Source organism: Cydia pomonella, chromosome 11 (assembly GCF_033807575.1).
Source record: "Cydia pomonella isolate Wapato2018A chromosome 11, ilCydPomo1, whole genome shotgun sequence".
NCBI classification, from domain to species: Eukaryota; Metazoa; Arthropoda; class Insecta; order Lepidoptera; family Tortricidae; genus Cydia; species Cydia pomonella.
The window spans coordinates 3407236-3426313 of record NC_084713.1 but is presented as its reverse complement, the minus strand read 5'-3'; the positions used below and the strand labels follow the sequence as shown (position 1 = coordinate 3426313).

The 19078-nt window shown below is 39.4% G+C and overlaps 1 protein-coding gene across 3 annotated transcripts; it reads left to right on the top strand.

The window, feature by feature from the left end:
• Window positions 1–906: 906 nt before the first annotated feature.
• On the top strand, window positions 907–17717 carry LOC133522650 (short/branched chain specific acyl-CoA dehydrogenase, mitochondrial). 3 transcript variants are annotated; one of them, XM_061858034.1, is made up of 9 exons: window positions 907–1014; window positions 3056–3176; window positions 10690–10790; window positions 11521–11727; window positions 13153–13323; window positions 14863–15026; window positions 15477–15621; window positions 15858–15993; window positions 17526–17717. In XM_061858034.1, exons 1-9 carry the CDS (start codon window positions 982–984, stop codon window positions 17702–17704), a joined length of 1257 nt encoding a protein of 418 aa, XP_061714018.1. In that variant the 5' UTR covers window positions 907–981; the 3' UTR covers window positions 17705–17717. The 3 variants fall into 3 exon arrangements, with proteins under 3 accessions (XP_061714018.1, XP_061714020.1, XP_061714019.1); XM_061858035.1 differs by lacking the exon at window positions 907–1014 and adding an exon at window positions 1020–1150; XM_061858036.1 differs by lacking the exon at window positions 3056–3176 and having other exon boundaries at window positions 946–1014.
• The last annotated feature ends 1361 nt before the right edge of the window (window positions 17718–19078 follow it).

Sequence of the window (19078 nt, the reverse complement as noted above, 5' to 3'; positions counted from 1 at the left end):
GATTGTTTTAGTTGAGCAATTATGGCCAGAAGGGTGTCATCACTCATCTCATAACTTTAATGAATAAATGTAATAATAGTATTTCTTTAGGTTTTGAGTAATTCAGTTCTAATTTCATATTACCGGGATCGTACATAGTTGCTCACGTAATTCGCCAGTGTACCTACTTACCTAATATTGGCGGGTTCTATTTTATGGGTTCATGATTATTTATTTAATAAGGAAACAAAGTTTATTGTGTACCCCTAGTGCTAATCGTGCTAAGTAATAGCAAGCAAAACATTTCAAAATGGAACCACTAGCGTAGCGAAAGGAATCTTGAGCGTCATGGGAGGGTTTAGGCACAAACGTGATAACCAAACGTTGCTGCCGATTGAAACAAACACAGACATAATAAACACTGTAAACTTAAATCTAGCTCCCCCAAAGAAGCTAAGAAACTCCTGTTCAAATTCTTGACCTCTCTAAATTATGCCTAGAATGATATATTTTAGATAATGCACTTTAGATTTCATATACTATTTATACTATTTAATTATAAATCATTAAGGTTCTTACTATGTAACCTAGTTCTGTTAACTAATTTGTACCTGGTTCCCCGTGATACAGGCGAAGGCTAGGGCGGAGCGAAGACCCCTGACATAATCTGTAACCTGTATTCATGAAAATAAATACTTTTTTACTTTACTTAAATAAGACAAAATCTCCCGGAAGAGATCACCCTAGGAATACTAGCTTTCGCACCTAATAATATTTAGTCTCGAGACTTTGATAGGTACAACTATTATTAGTTGACGCCGCGGCCAGCAACAAGCCAGAATAATATTTTAATATTCCAATTTAAACATCAATTGAACGAAACTCGTTATCTTGCGCGAGTGAGATAACATTAAAGCCAGCCTTCGACGAGAATGTAACCACTAACCAGTCTTCATACCGGCTCGGTGGCACGCGCGCGCAAATAGCAACAAATAGAGAAACATGTTCCCATTGCGTCGTATTGTTGCCAATAAGGTGCGTTTAAAAAGTTTAGTCTAAAAAAAGTTATGTGATGCGTTTTTTTTTTAAATTAGTGTTGTGGACCACTTGGTCAGTCTAGCGAGTTACCATTTTTAATGCTATGTTTGGATTGGTATAACGAGTATTACATGTGGGTATTTAACAATAAGGCTTGAAATGTACTCGTAACTGTCGAAGAGTTGTGAATTACCCAATTCATTGATAGTTTTTGTTGACTGAATGAATGAGGTACCTATATATATATATATATATGCTCCCTGACCGTTTTCGGCCACGGCGACTGCTTCAACTCCTTTTTTGGCGTTCATGTGCTCTCGTGTGGCTGACGTAGCCGATCTTGTTGGCAAAGACCCGTGCGCACAACGGGCACGAGAGGACACCATCAATAGTCCATTTTGCGGAAGCGGTCAAGTACGCAGGAGATATTAAAGTGCACAAACGTACGCGCAAAACGCAGGTGCACATACTCATCCTTATTTTTCTTGACCCAGTGGAACGGAGACCGCTACGACCGGAGAAAAACTTGGATAGATGGAACAGTATTAGGTATGCAAAAGTTTCAAGGGGTCACAAACTTTTCCACGCTCCCTTTATCGCCTTCTACGATACCCACGGGAAGATATGGGATGGTACTATTCTATTCCACCGGCACCACACGGCACGGCACAGTCGCATGTTCCTACTGTTCCTAGTTCGTTATAGGTATTACAAACATCACTACATTTTATTATTATGGCGTAAACAAAGGAAGTACCGCAGCCAATAATTATATTGTTAAAACAATAGTATAGCCAAAGCAGGCGTTTCTACACTTTCAGAATGAGATGAACACAAGGGATTGGGATGATTTGGAATATCAAGAATAATGAGGATGACCAGAGATCAAAGTCCATATGGGATAACTTTCGACTTCAACATACCCTATAAGAGTTTTCACATTGTTTTTTTCCATTGGCCTATCTATGCACAGTCGTCATGATATATGTCAGCGATGTGGCACAAACAAGTGACAACTGATGACATAGAATGCTGAGCACGCTCACGTGCACGACACGAACTGCAAAGGAGGCTACTAACAAAGATATCATTAACAATTGGTCACATGTACGAATCGTCGACGACCCCAAACTCACAAGCGGCATTGAACCATTAAGTCTAAAGAGAGACTTTGCCTCCTTGTGTGTGTTCTACCGCTTGTACAATGGGCTGTGCTCTGAAGAATTGTTTGACATGATGCCAACGGCCACTTTCTATCACCGCACCGCTCGCCGTCGGCAGGGTGTTCATCCTCATACCCTAGAGCCTAAATGGTCGCGCACTGTGCGGTTTAAGAGGAATTTCCTCCCGCGGACGCTCCGGCTGTGGAATGAGCTCCCTGCCGAGGTTTTCCCGAGGGTATACAGTATGGGATTCTTAAAAAAAGGAGTGTACAGGTTTTTAAAGGGTCGGCAACGCGCATGTGACACCTCTGGAGTTGCAGGCGTCTATAGGCTACGGTGACTGCTTACCATCAGGCGGGCCGTATGCTTGTTTGCCACCGAAGTGGTATAAAAAAAAAACATACATGTTATCTGTACGTCCGATGAAATACTCGTACTTAATTCATCCTTTCAGATTAGGTGTATATTTTGGATAACAATTTCTTACAATAGGTCAATTATACTCGACTTACCTACATACGTCGTACATTCAGTGTGTATTTAGCAGGGTCATATCGCATATCAAATAATCGCTAAACATAGTGATAATCGTGAAATACTGAGTGAATAGGTACATTTGATTAACACAGCAAAACAACATGAATTTCGAAAGTAAAGTATTACCAAGCTACCTACCTATTACTGGGGTTTAAGTTCTGACTTAGGTCAAACCACCCCGACGTAGGTAGTTTTGGCTTTTGTATCAAATTTTAAGGAACTAAAGACTATGATGTATAGGTAGGTACCTACTTATCATACTGATACTGTCTTTATACTGTGCACTTCCGCTATATCAACGCCTCCATAAAAAACATAAACCAGTTTGTTTTTTACAGATCCTGGAGCAATGGCGCGCTCCTATGGTCGCCGCGGCCAAGACGCAAACCTTCTCAGACGCTGCTCCACAGAGACCACTGTCCGTTCTGACAGAAGAAGAATTGACTATGAAGGAAACAAGTAATTAAGCTTTTTTCAAAATTTTATGTTCACCGCATTTATAAAGCTATATACAAGTTACTATTTTACAAGCAGGGCTCGGAACCGGATTTTTTTAAAACCCTGAAATATAATATTTAATAGAATATTTTTAATTATGTTATGCTCTTTACGTAGGACTGAGTCATTTATTTAACAACTTCGTATTATTAAATTGTCCCATTAAAAATGAAATTAGGAGCATTCCACGGGCTGTCCCGCACGAACGCATTTTATTTCCTGTGTTGCGACTTTTTTTTCGGCTTTTAAAGCAGGCAATTATTTTTCTGTGCATATTTTTGACCATTAGCTACAGAACTAAAGAACGAAAAATAACGTAATAATACCGGTATTTTTTTATGAAGAAAAAACCGGTTCTGAGCCTTGTTTTCAAGTCTAAACCGGTAACATTGGTCAAAGCGCCGTGCATCATTGGTTATAGTCGTTAGATTTGTAGCTGGCCCTCAACGGCTTATCCATTGTCTATTGTTAACTAAAACGGCGCGTGCCACTACCTGCAAAAAAAAGGGTCCGGTCACTTTAACCGGTTATTTAATTACAACTCCTATGGTAATTGAAATAAGATTCAAAATGAACAAATGGAAAAATAATTTGCAAGTTCTTGTGTAGTCCCTATACGGTTACTGAGTGCCGGCGAGTCGAACGCTATCGAACCAGCCTAAAATGTGTCTTCAATATGCGTAACAAAGGCGCGTTATCGGAGAGCACACTTACACTGGTTTTTTGAGAGTTAGACTAGCCCGCGATCAGGTGCCTATTACAATTATACGACCCTTTTTTGCAGGTAGTGGCACGCGCCGTTTTAGTTAACAATAGACAATGGATAAGCCGTTGAGGGCCAGCTACAAATCTAACGACTATAAACAAGTGTCAATCGAATGTTGCCAAAAACTGTAATTTGTATTTTTTATTAAGTGACCTGCAGTCAATTTAAAGGGAGCTTTATTCCGATTTTATAATTTCTTACAGAGCTTTGATATTGATATGATGCGATCGCTCAAATCGTGTCCATGTCGTATCATAACAAATCAAATGTGATTTTAGTTTAGATAGAGTCAGCCGGTGCTTGTCGACTTCCATGGTCAATTCTGGGTATTTCTTTGGAATCCCGTCATCACTGATTGTTAAGGAGCCCACTGTTTACAAGCAGTGTTGGCCGGAACGTTAATGCAATTAACATTAGCGGTCATTAACCATTATAAATTGAACTGTAAACCCTAACGGACGGTTACAGTTTACAAGTTCCAACACTGTTTACAAGTTCGCCGGACGATATTCGTAAAAGCTGGCAATCGCCAATAATTGACACGCCGATATCTTCCGGCCAACTGGTAATCAGTGGCCCCCTTTAGCTCCAATATAAATTATACCTTTATCTCTACGAAAGCAAGTCTCACAACACAAGCCTCATTGAGCTGACCGTGGGCCTAGTTTAGGTGGGGCGATATGTGTAAGATTGTCCCACAATAAAACATATGGAAGGTAGAGGCAAGGAACAGAATCTCCATATACCAAAACGTGTCCAACAAAAAACCATAAATAGGTGGCGCTACAATACCTAGAATACTTGAGAAAAAAAATCTAATCATAGACAGCGCACTTCACTCCGTCAATAACGCCTAGGTTCTTAGCTACTCTAGTGCTACTCTGGAGAGATTTGGAACTATTATTTATAGCTGACAGCTGGACACTTTTGCGATAGTTCTGCCTAAGGAGATTCTGTTCATTGCCTCTACCTTCCATAATAAAACAGAAATCCGAAGTAATCAATCTAATTGTTTCTGAACGATAAGGTTTTTTGTGGTTTCGTCAATTTGTAAAATAAGCAGTTACTACAGAGTACATTTGCGGCGAGAATCTACGAGAAAACGATCATTAGGCATGTTTACTAACTAAACAAATTAAATATTTAAGTAATTAGGTAGGTAACACATTTATTTATTTTTCAAACGACTTTAGATAAGAACTACCTAAGTACAATGTACTCGTATGTTGATCAATTTTCTAGCTGTTCGACGATAAAAAAACTCTTAGGTACCTAGGTACGTAGAATGTTTTCATAAGGTTATTGAAGTCGCCCTTGGAGTCCCTTGAAAAAAGGGATCCTTGGAATCGCCCTCAACTTTTCCTACATATTAAGTACATAGGTAGTTCATTGTTTATTGGATGACATACTGAACTATCAAAAAAAATGCTAATAATTTGTATAAATGAAATTCCTTTTAAGGTAGGGTAAAAAAACCTAATGATTGATTTAAGCCTTTATAAGCATTCGATCTCGTATCGTACGATTTGTTGTGGGATAAGTTAAGAAAAGAAACAAGCCTGGCACCTGAATGCATATTTCTGTTACAATACTGGTATAACCACCAATCAAACCAAGTCAGGTGGGGAAGCGTTGTCTCTGGGGAGTATAGGTTGGGGTGTGGAGTGAGGCAGGGAGGTCTGACCTCTCCCAGGCTTTTCAACCTTTATATGAACCAGCTGATTGAGGAGCTTAGCAGCACCGGAATCGGTTGCCATGCAGGAGGAGTGTGTGTAAATAACCTAAGCTACGCTGACGATATGGTGCTGCTAAGCCCTTCAATCAGGGCACTGCAAACGCTGATTTCAATATGTCAAGAGTATGCGGAAACACATGGTCTAAAATATAATGTAAAAAAAAAAAAGTGAGCTGATGGTTTTCAAGCCCAGATCTAAGACCTACACCAGTTTGCCTGATGTATCTCTATATGGCACACCTCTGCTTAGAGTTAGCAAGTTTAAGTACTTAGGCCATTGGGTTACCGAAGATCTTAGCGATAACTGTGATATTGAGAGGGAACGTAGGTCGCTGGCCGTGCGGTGCAATATGCTTACCCGCAGGTTTGCACGTTGTACACACGCAGTTAAAGTAACGCTTTTTAAAGCTTACTGCCAGTCTTTCTACACTTGCAGCCTGTGGGGTGTCTATACGCAGCGGGCATACAGCGACCTACGAGTGCAGTACAACAACGCTTTCAGGATGCTGATGGGGCTGCCTCGACACTGTAGCGCCTCCGGGATGTTTGCGGAGGCGCAAGTCGACGGCTTTGCGGCTATCATGCGGAAGCGGTGCGCCTCTTTACTTAGCCGCTGGCGGGGCAGCGCTAACAGTATCATGATAGCGTTGTTGGACAGGTGGGACTCCCCTCTGCTGCAGCGGTGGACAAAACTCCACTCTGTAGCAAAATAACAATGTATTTAGGTTAAAATTATTTTGTTATTCCCCTAACACTATTTTATAAGTTAAATGAAAATGTAAAAATGTAACTAACAACTATGGATTTTTTATCCGAAATAAAATCATTTTATTTATTATTATTATTTATTATAAGGCAAAGGGAATATATTTCCCACCTGATTTTGAACTTTATATTATTTCATAGTGATAGGGTTCAATTTTGCATAATTTCTGATGTTGAAGAGACCAATCATGGGATGGAAACCGATATTACTATAGTTGACCTTTTCTTAATGCAAAAAAAAAGAAAAAAAACTCATAATATTCGCGGTTTTGCCTCACCCAAAACTCAACAACGAACGTGTTAAAATCGACTTAAATATGTTATTTTATTCGCCGTGCCTTATCTCTTTCGTGTCTTTTATCAGTTATCACATTGTCAGATAAACCGTATCGAAAAACAAAATTATACAATAACAATTGACGTTGTCCTTGACTGTGGTAATGTTTGTTACTAACTAAAGTTTACCTTTTGTAGGGTCATTCTCCAAAATATGTCTGGGGTCTAACTGTCGTGGCCCATACAAAATTTATGAGGGCTCCTCTACACGATGGCCCAGCGTAGGCCAGTCTAAGGGCTCCTCTACACGATGACCCAGCCTAGGCCAGTCTAAGGAACGCAGCTATGCGGTGAAATGAGCAATATCACTTACTCCCTCTAACGCATAAATGCGTGCCTAGGACGGGCCTACGCTGGGCCATCGTGTAGAGGAGCCATAAGGGACGCTGCTATGCAGTGGAATGATATAGCAATATCACTTACTCCCTCTAACCGCCATCAAATGAGTCGTGGGAATCAGACTCAACCGCAGATATATTCTCAGAAAATGACTCTGTAGATAAGTAATTTACAGTTCGTAATTAATATTGAATGTTTGTTACAAATTTACGGTCTTACAAAATGAATAGCAAATTACTAAACGTGTTTATTTTCAATGGTTATTCCTGTGCGTCTTGATAACAAGACTAGTTCATCACATCAGTTTTTTCCTTCCGTATTTTAATGAATACCTCAGCATCAAATATGTAGATAAATAATGAATGAATTTTGAGTTTCCAAAACGTCCCGCTAGGCGCGCTATTTCTAAATCCCATACAAAATGAGTCTTAACGCAAACGCGTACGTCACGTCACGCTACCGAATAAATTTACATTAGGGGTTCTGATCAGAACAAGTGAATCTATGTAGTTAGAGTCAATCAAATCGAACCCATGATAAAAATAAAATTATTTTGTAACCAACAAAAGATCAAAAGTAGGTCTTTATATTTAAATACTTTCCAAAAATACATTTTAAATATAGGTATAGTGGTTTGCGATTATTTTTATTGGTAGGTGGAACAGAATAATAGATATTCGGCCGAATACCGAATATTCAGCAAAGTGGCCGAACACGCCGAATAGTTTCCGAATATTCGCGGCATCTCTACCAGAAACACTATTAATGCTCTAAATCATAATAATGGCGAAATGGCGGTTGTTACCAAACAAAATGCTTTCTCCAAATTCTCCATTGATCCTAAACGACGTACCTGTATAAAATTCAAGACTTTCATTAGGGAGTGCTCCCGGTACTGGTTTTCTATACTGGAGTTGTGTCGTTTTCGAGCACTTTATCTATTTACTATGGGGAATATTCTTGAGCGAAAACGTTTCCCATACAAAACGGAGAACGTTTTCGAAAACGGCATAACTCTATTCTATACAAATATTACAGTACCGGAGTCGGGAATTCCCGGTTCTCGCCATACAAACTCAGTACCGGGACTACCTCATTCCCTAACTTTCATCGTTGATAACATGGAAAAATAAATATAATTCGAAATGAAACTAACAATAGTAACAACTGTCGCTTTAAATTGACTCGAATCCTTCAACCATTAAATTGATCACTTAACCCTTTGTAAATAAATTGTGTATCGTCAAGCCTGTAACGCGTACATTGAACATTTGATTATATGAGACTTTACCACATGCAACATATATGTTGGTAAGAAGTAAGAACTAACGCTAAAACTGCAGTTTAACTTTCTATATGATATTCCACGTCGTTCCACAACACGTTTCGTCAACGGCCTATCTAGTATCTATATAATAAAAACAAATAAACAAATAGAAACCTACCCACGCTGATTTTCACCCTGACCGAAAGTGATAAAAATACTGGCAGCATTGCCTCGCTGAATGGCCAGTGATATTTGTTGGACCAAGAAAGAACCAGAGCGAGGGTCGCAGCCCCTTTCTTTCAGCCGTCGCCCTATGCTCTTGATAAGCCGTCGTTTGTGGGAAAAAGTATACACTCCACCCCGTCTTGTTACTAAGAATTTAGGTACCGTACTAACTATGGAAGGTACAGTATAGTAATTTTAGGGGTATCATTTGCGCCGGTAATGTTTTTAGAAAGTCCTTTCTTAAAATTAAATTACTTAAACGTTCCAATACTACTAAACTCTAGAACTACCTACTTACTCTCGCCAACCTAATAATGACCAATTACCAAAATATCAACCACATACTTAAATACTTATCATAATTAGAATCTCAGCGCCCGATTGAAGTCGAATACATAATTGTTGAATTGTCTTATCGCTAAAATAGTACTCATGGTTTAAGTACGCGTCAGAAGACGCGATAAAACACGGTTACGCCTTTATTGATAATGACCTACGAAAATACGAAAAAAACTTGCATAACATATTTGTAAGAATGCTTTGTAAGAATTATATTTTTATAGAAGCTTTATTTTTGGATAAATTCTCACATACTTAAGTTAAATCGTCACACGTGATCAACTAGATAGCCTAGATACCTATTAGAGTTGGGTTATTCTCACTATTACCACCAAGTTGTTAGCAGTGGTAGCAACTGGGAATTTATTTCCCACCTTTTACCAATGGTAACTACTGGGGAAAATAATTATGGGCTAACATGTTTTAGCATAAGTACCTACTTAAATTTTCACTTAATTATGTTTGATGATTTATTAGCTTACACAAAAATTATTAGTACATACATTGGTATATTAATACATTTTAAAGCAGTTTATTGAAACACTAATCGACATTTTTTTTATTATAGCACTCTATATTTATACTAAGTATACTATTTATAGTGTTTTTATTAGTATTGACCTCTAACAAAATTTTGGTGGTAACTATCGGGAAAAAACCCTCCTTTTACCAGTGGTAACAACTTTGACGACCGGTCTGGCCTAGTGGGTAATGACCCTGCCTTTTTTTTCCTAGTAGTTACCACACTTACCACACTTACCACTTACCACTGGTAAAAGGTGGAAAAAAATCCCATTCATTACCACTGGTAACTATTGGGAATAACCCTAAGAGTCTCGCAAAACATAGGCCCCTTTCATTAAGCAGAGTAGCAGAAGCTAAACGGGTTAGGTGTTTAAAAAGATGTCAGTATCGATGACTTTAATATTGTTAGGTACATATTAATATTTTAATTTCCTTTTTTATTGTGGGAGTAAGTACCCCATTGCAAAATTGGTAATGCTTTGGACTGGCACTCCATAGATGTGGGTTCGAGTCCCACGTTAGCCATAGTTGATCATCTTTATTTTTTTCATTGTGATTGACATCTGCATGTACAATTTAATATTGTTAACAGAACAAACAGAAGAACAGTATGTTAACGGCGCACCAATCATGGGGACATTTAAGAAAAAAATTGGAGTATTTTTGATATTTCACCGACACTTGCAAAATCCCATCCCTCTATGTGTTAAAAGTTGAATGTCTTATTCGTCCTTGTTGTTTTCGATGTATTTTATTATATATACTACAATTGGTTTGAATATTATTAACAAATTAAAACTATGTGTTTTTTTCTCCAGTCATGGGATGTATGGCGCCATTAATTTTAAAACTAACAAAAATCAATGAAAAATAAGACTGTTGTCAGAGTTTAAAACTGATGATAAATACTTATTTTACAGAATTTGTCTATAACATCCCATTACTGGTGCCAGTCCCATTATAGTGGTGGTTACTACATTATGAGAATAAATTTGAACACCTCACCTCCTTACTTATTTAAGTCTACTGTTAACTTTTCTAGTTTGTTACGTATAACATATTTCGTCTACAAATCCGGTTCAGAGGACCAAGTACGAAAAATTCTTATGTCACTAATCTTCAATTTCAATTTAATAGGTAAAATAATATGTGTTAAACAATAACCTCTTGTTTGCAGTCAGAAAGCTGGCATCTGAACAAATAGCACCTCTAGTCAAAAAGATGGAGGACGAACACAAAATCGACGACAGCGTCAGACAACTACTCTTCGACAATGGAGTAAGTATTTTAAATAACGGTGTTTTAATTCTAGATTAAGATATCGATGAGTCAGAATTTATGAACAAATGCTTTTATTGATCTCCAAACATAAAGTGCCGCCCGTGTAAGAAATGCAATGAAACCTTGTTGATTATTTAGAAAGAGAGATAAAACGATATATGTTATATCAAGTGGACCTCTCAACTCAAGTACAAGTACTCGTACTTACTTATCTAAATACATTTTGTGGCAAATTACATAATATCATGTTCAGCCTTAGGGCAGGTTTGAGAAGCATTAATGCTTCAACGAATCATTGTTGTATGCGTGCTTGCTGGCTTTCTATTTTTTCGAACTTAAAAGCTATCTAACCGTTTTGATTTGGAGAGCCAGAAATGGAATGCATTTATATTGTACTGGGCTAGTTAACAAGGAAATAGGTAGGTACATGTCGATTATCCATGATTAATGATAATATTGCTAAAAGTTTTCTGTCGGTGGACTTCTTAGTTTTTACCTATCCCTTAGTTCCTGTATGTGAGTCTGACTTCTTTCTCCTTAAGTCACCTCACTGAACTGAGGAGTCTACGACGGAAACGATGATTAGGCTTCTCCACTTGTCGCGATCTATAGCTTAATGGAAAGCATGTGACATCAGCATCGGTATCTTTAGACATCTAGTCACATCAGCGTCTGGGTCTGGTTCATTGGACGATTATAAGTAGTCTAACCTTATTTTTTTTTCCAGCTCATGGGCATCGAAACCCCCACGGAATACAGCGGCTCCGGCTGCGGATTCCTCACCATGATGCTAGTTGTTGAGGAACTGTCCCGAGTAGACCCAGCAGTCGCGGCTTATGTTGATATCCACAACACCCTCGTCAACTCGCTCTTCATGAAGCTCGGCACTGAGGAACAGAAGCAAAAGTACCTCACCAAGCTGTGCACGGAATATGTAAGTTACAAAAGTTAAATTTTGTACCAATTAACACAATTTGACACAGAAACTTTCGGGTCAGCCGGTAGATAACGGAGAAGTGTGCTGGATACATTTTGCTCGAATGAGCAAAATGCTTGGCTTGTAGGTATTTCACTTATTGTAAAGCATCATTTACTTCGATAGGTAAGAAGTGCAGCTAAAATTGATTACAAACAACTACGAGTATAAGATCTAGATCTGAAACTGCAATTAACGTGAGTAAATATCACAAAAGGTATGATCATCCCATAAGGTAAGATTGTTTGATGGTCGCTTTCCGAACGCATCTCGAAAATCTCGAAAAATCGAAATCTAAATTTCTTTGTGTGCCTCTCACGCTCTTAGCGTTAGAGATGCAAATTAAGAAATTTCGATTTTCGTTTCTCGCGATAGGGTCTCAGGTATTTGGGTCAAAATTTGTTTCGCTGTCTTGTTTTTTCTCCCCAAAAATTGTGACGGAGTGTAGCTTTTTGTGCGAGATTTAATTTATTTTTTATTCTTCTCATGGTAAATGTAATCTACAAAAGACTTGCAACATCACTCGTTTTAGAAATACAAGCGTGACAGATAGGTCATAAACAAGACAACGAAAAGAAATTCAGCCCATTTAACACATGATCGGCAACAGTACACGTATTTGTACCTCTGCTGGCCTCCGTGCACAAGTTAACAATCCATGTGCACTGCACGCAGTAATCAGCACAGTTACGACACGCGACGGCCTACACTATACCGCTTATCGGCCTTCAAAGACTGATCACGGTCAGACGTTTTACGCGCTTTTCAGACGTAAGGCGTTTTCAAGGTAAATAAATAAAATTTATCTTCAATAATTCCAGTTGCTTATAAGACGATATTACCACAAGGATACAATTACAATTTGACTCTTACAGTTTGACACTGATTACCTTTGTAATCATCACAATTAATTTTCTTTTTCTTCTTTCTTGTCGAGCTACTTTGGTTAGACAATTGATTTGTCTTGGACCTTTTTCTGTAGAAGCTCTAAATATTTTTCTTCTTCTGTAACGTTATTTGTGGGCTCCTCTACACGATGAGCCATCATACTGGCCCACTAAGATCGGCCAGCGTGTAGAGGGTTTTGGTGTCGAATAGCTTATGGCGCGGCGGGATGGATATGGGATGGCCACGGTGTCGGTTTTTCGTCTGCACATCAAAGGGAGTGGGCCAGCGATGGTGCGTACGCATCTACACGTGGCCCATTCCATAGTGCGAGCTCTCAACCATCGCATGGCCATCTCGCTGGTCCAGCGCTGGGCCATCGTGTAGATACATGCCGCGTTTGGCTGTAATTGGGTGGATATTCAAGCAATCTTATTTTATTACTTGTTATTTATAAGTAAACTAGGGGTGTAAATAATTTTAATATTTCTTCTATAGGCCGGCAGCTTCTGCCTGACGGAACCGACATCAGGCTCAGATGCCTTCGCCCTCAAGACCGTGGCCAAGAAAGATGGTGACCATTACGTCATCAACGGTTCCAAGATGTGGATCTCCAACTCTGACGTGGCTGGAGTGTTCTTGGTTATGGCCAACGCTGATCCTTCGAAAGTAAACAATTTGTATTTTCATTTTGTTTTTATTATAATGTATTGTATATAGTATGCCATTGAGTCGTTTAAGTGTTTATTTGTATTATACATTAGCCATTCAAGTTATGTCGATAGATATTTCATTTACAGTATGGGGTTCATCAAAAAAGGAGTGTACAGGTTTTTAAAGGGTCGGCAACGCGCATGTAATGCCTCTGGTGTTGCAGGCGTCCATAGGCATAGGCGGGCCGTATGCATGTTTGCCACCGTCGTGGTATATAAAAAAAAAATTTAGTCAATCCCCCGTTCTTGTTAGAAAAAGTTTAAGGTTTTAATCCGAATGATTTTGTAATGGAAAGAAAAGGTTATTACATTAAATTTCATGAACTGTTTAGTACGCACAGTAAGCTGCAAAGATAACTGACCCCCCAGCATACAAGTTTTTATGCAGGGGGGTCAGTTATCTCTGCAGCTTACTGTACTTACAAGGTTCATCCAATGGTTAAAATACATTCATAAGAGTAAATTGTTACATCACATGTTTTTAAACGGGGCAAAGATAGTGTTGACTCGGTCAATAGAACTGATGCGATAAAGCGAAACGTAACGACTATGATAAGGAAATCATTAAATAAATGTACTAATAACGTATGTACATAAAATAATACATTAATATTTAAGTGGGAATAATAGCTTTGCGATCCTAGCGAAATAATGGTATTTTTTCTATGAAATTTAATTTCGGGAGAAAAAGGTTTTCCACTGACTAAATCTTAAGAAATCACGTTGATGTCGATCGCTTTAGCATAATATATTCTTGGTTTCAAGGTTTCGCATTTTTTGTATGGCAAATTTTGAAAAACAGGACATCTAGTTTTTAATTGTGTCAATAATATACTAAAAAATCGTGGAGAATGGAGAATATTTAGAAGGGGAAAAACGTTTTCTCTTTTTGTATGGACGATCACGTGACGATTTTGTGAGAACATTCTTGAAATTTTTAGAGCTACGCACAAAACTGTTCGCGGAGAATTTGCACTACTCTTGAACTCTTACGCGTTTTAGTACTTTTTTTATTTGGTCATGCAGCTTTCTTACATGAATAAATAAATACAAAAAACTTATGATATACATTTTCCTCCTTTCCAACAACCTATATCGGATCGGCCAATCTGAAAACCCTCTTATGGCTACTCTAAACGTTGGGGCATCATACTGGCCCACTAAGATGGGCCAGCGTGTAGAGAGGGTAGTGGTATCGGATGGCTTATAGCGCGGCAGATTGGCGATGGGATAGCCACGGTGTTGGTTATTGTTTTCGTCCGCACATCAAAGGTAGTGAGCACGCGATGGTGCGTACGCATCTACACGTGGCCCATTCCATAGTGCGTGCTCTCAACCCTGCATGGCCATCTTGCTGGTCCAGCGCTGGACCATCGTGTAGAGAAGCCATTAGACTGATTAGAGTGTATTTTTGATTACTCAACTTCTCCGTCCGTATCTCCGTACTTCCTAATACATTTTCCAAACCCACTAAACTGAACTACTCTTCTTTCAGGGCTACAAAGGCATCACCTGCTTCATCGTAGAGCGCGACACCCCTGGCCTATCGGTGGCCAAACCAGAAAACAAACTCGGCATCCGCGCGTCCGGCACTTGTATGGTGCACTTCGACAACGTGAGGGTGCCGGAAGGCAACATTTTGGGAGAATATGGACACGGGTAAGAATATACGAGATATTCTTCGCTTATCAGTGGCTAAATCAGAGAACAAACCCGGCATCCGCGGGTCTGGCAATTTGTGTGGTGCACTTCGACGTCCGGCTGGAATGCAACATTCTGGGAGACTACCTAATACAGACACGGGTAAGAATAAGGATAGGTATATCATATATCCCTGGTCAGTCGGTTGCTAAACCAGAGAATAAGCTCAGCATCTGCGCGTCAGGCGCTTGTATGGTGCACTTTGACAACGTCAGGGTGCCAGAAGGCAATATTCTTGGAGAATACGGACAACGGTAAGAACTTGGGTACATCCTCCATCGGCTCCAACACATATGTCATTGTTATGGTCCGTTCTGCACAACCATTCCTCTTCATAGTAACCGCTTTAACACATTAAGGCCTTCTTGGGACTTTGGGGTTAGTAAATCCCATCTTTTTCAACTTCAGATACAAGTACGCGGCCGGTTTCCTGAACGAGGGTCGCATCGGCATCGCGTCGCAGATGATCGGGCTGTGTCAGGGCTGCATGGACGCCACTATCCCCTACACTTTGGAGAGAAAGCAGTTCGGAAAAAACATCTACTCCTTCCAGGTGAGAACTTGTAACTCCAGACCAGCTAGCATGAAGTCGCACTAGATCTATGGAGTCGCGAGCGAGAACGCAACTCATGCTAGCTGGTCAAGTGATAGGTAAGTTAGGTTAAAGGCAAGAGAAACTAGACGGGTCAAGAACAACACTTGTAGGGAAAATAAACAGTTATTAAAAACGAAATGTCCCCTTTCTTCGGTAGGTAAAGCATAACCAATAACAAATCATTCGTCTTCCAGGGTATCAGCTACCAGATCGCGCATCTGCAAACCGAGTTAGAGGCAGCCCGCCTCCTGACCTACAACGCTGCCAGGCTAAAGGAAAACAACCTGCCTTTCGTCAAGGAGGCTGCCATGGCTAAATATTTCGCTTCAGGTATGTTGTTGTTTTTCAAAGTATTTCCCTGGTATAGAGGGGCTTCGTGAGCTCACGTAATTACGACTGTCGATCCTCAGCGCTCCCAGCGTCACTTCAGCTCAACTAAACAACTTTCAATTCACGCATTTAGCCACTTGTCCCGGTCCTGAGCTAATCCACCCAACGGCCTCCAGATGCTCCTTTCTGTCCAGACGTTTTCGTCCGAAACCACCACACCTTTCCTTTAACATTTCGTGTTAATGGAATGTGTTTCACGTTATTATGGCTATGTACGAGTATCATCTGTAATAACTTATGGATGAATACTCTGGTGTAATAAAATCTCAGACTTAAAAAACTGCGTTATTATACAAATTCATTAAGTAATTGTAAGTATATGAATGTGCCTCTAAATTTGACAGCTGAAGAAAATGGCCCTGTACGGGCGCCTTATGCTGCAGCAATGATATATAACTCTGTATAAGATAATAAAGTCTAAGAAAAAAACGTGCCTCATAAAATCAAGAAAAAATATGCTCGAATCGATAATACCTTTGGACTATACTCGAGTAGATGGCGACACCGTTTGATATTTAACACATATCAGTGAACGGAAAGGTCAAATAGCCATATACCATTCTAAGAGTTTTAGTCCTGTGTCGAAAGATGGCAGTAAATTTTGTTGGCTGCAGTAACTGGATCGTCAAACGTAAATTTTTGACATCCATCATTTTAATGCCTATGTACAGAGTCATATACAACGCCATTTACATTCGCTCTCAAATTAAAATACACATCTAATATAATACAATTATACTACTTTTCAAACGGCATGAGCACGGTGACAGCGGTCATCTCAGTAAATTTTTGCATTTAAGAGTAAATTATATTGTATGGAAATGACTCTGTCACCGTACTCATGCTGTTTGAAAAATACTGTAACAGATATACGGTTATTATCTGTTTAGTTTAGATACATCAATTTCACAATAGGGTGTTTCCTTTATTTAAAATAAATTATTTCACACCATGCATGAAATAAAGCACCAGAAAATATTATAAGAAACCGAGACCGCAGTTATTTTCAGACCCATATTCTATTTAATAAATCCGAAAAAACTATAAAAAGTAGGCAACTTGACCGTGACGTCATTGTTCTGTGTTCCATAGAGATTCCATAGTGCTTAATCGTTTTGACAGTTCGAAGAAAGAAACTGATATGGAGTGTGGAATTAAAAGGAGTGAAATCTCGGTACAACTGTTGCAAAAGTGTCCAGCTGTCAGCTATAAATAATAGTTCCAAATCTCTCCAGAGTAGCGCTAGAGTAGCTAAGAACCTAGGCGTTATTGACGGAGTGAAGTGCGCTATGATTTGTTTTTTTTTTTTTCAAGTACTCTATATAGGTATGTAGTGCCACCTATTTAAGGTTTATTGATGACACTTTTTGGTACATGGAGATTTCATTCCTTACCGAAACTGATTTGACTGCTTATAGTCAACCACCCTATTGCTGGGACAATTACTATCTACCATAACTTTAAAATTGCAGAAATCGCCCAGCATCTAACCTCCAAGTGTATCGACTTCATGGGTGGAGTGGGCTTCACGCGCGACTTCCCACAGGAGAAGTTCTTCCGCGACGCCAAGATCGGCACCATCTACGAGGGCACCAGCAACATGCAGCTGCAGACCATCGCCAAGCTCATTGAGAAAGAGTATACACAATAAAACATCATAAAATGACATGCTTTTTCTTTTTATGTCACATCCAAACCTTACACTCGTGAAGCGCACCGTTTGCGTAGTAGGTACAGAAGCGCGCCGGCGCCGCACGATTTAGGCACATGGCACACTGCCTGCATCCGATTCGCACGAAACTCTCAAGTTTGAGCGAGACAACGCTATGCGCGTATTATAGCGACATCCCCCTCGCACGTCGGAGCGACGGATCGGATCCAGTGTGCTATGGCCTTATTTGCGAATATTCGCTAGATATATTTTGTGTAGTTTTTTTCAAATAGCTTGGGTACAGTTAGACGGTGGCAAATGTCATCTCAATACAATTTTACGTTTTAAGGTTGGTTACTATTCAGATGACATCTGTCATCATACCCAAGCTTGCCTTTGGTCCTTATTCTTTCACTGATATAATTACAGAAAACGGCAGCCAAATAACACTAGACCCTACTCATAGTGTTGTGTTCCTGCCGGTGAGTAAGGTTGCTAGAGCTCAACGAGGGGGGGGCGGGTTTAGGGTCGGCAACGCGCATGTAACTCCTCTGGAGTTGCAGGCGTACATAGGCTACGGAGACTGCTTACAATCAGGCGGGCCGTGTGCTTGTTTGCCACCGACGTAGTATAAAAAATATATATATAAATGTGTTAAATATCAAAAAGTAGCACCATCTTACCAGACATAACCCAAAGGTTGTGGCGCCATCACTCGAAACGATGCTGCCATACCTGGGCTATAACCGCGAAAATCGAAATTCGTCAATTGCGGGCATTTTTCTCTGTCACTCTAATTACGTCTTCGTCAGAGTAAAAGAGAAAGATCCCCGCAATTCGCGAATTTCGCAACATATATCAGTGAAAGGATGAGGATCAAAGTCAAATGGCATTCTAAAAGTTTTAATCATGTGTCAAAAGATGGCAGTAAATTGACCGTGGCTACAAAGTTTTCTTTGACAATCCACCTCTTTTTCAAATTCTCTTTGATACTACTTAAAATAACAATAATAAGCCTACAAAAGAACCTATAGTAAAATTGAATTTAGATCAATGCTAGGTTCAATATTTATACATATACAATATTTTTTCAACTTACATAATTACTAAGTAATTGAGAATCACAATTTGAGATGATTCTAGGAAATTACAACTCAATGATTATGTTGTCTTATCAACTAGTTTCTAATGTTCCTAAAGCCTACCTTGGGCCTCCATCATCAGATCAGGTTGATGTCATCATAATATTGAATTGTCATAACTCACAGTGATACTAAGCGCCACTTCCACCATCCCACTAACCCGAGGTTTAACCTATTTAAACCATTTGTATTGGTAACCATGGTAACTCCAGGTTTAACCAGTAAACCCTGG

Excerpts from the sequence above, each read along its gene's own strand:
- LOC133522650 (XM_061858034.1), top strand. The coding sequence starts at position 982 with ATGTTCCCATTGCGTCGTATTGTTGCCAATAAG. Across the intron at positions 3,177-10,689 it reads ATTGACTATGAAGGAAACAA|TCAGAAAGCTGGCATCTGAA; the intron begins GTAATTAAGCTT and ends TCTTGTTTGCAG. Across the intron at positions 15,994-17,525 it reads GGCTAAATATTTCGCTTCAG|AAATCGCCCAGCATCTAACC; the intron begins GTATGTTGTTGT and ends TTAAAATTGCAG.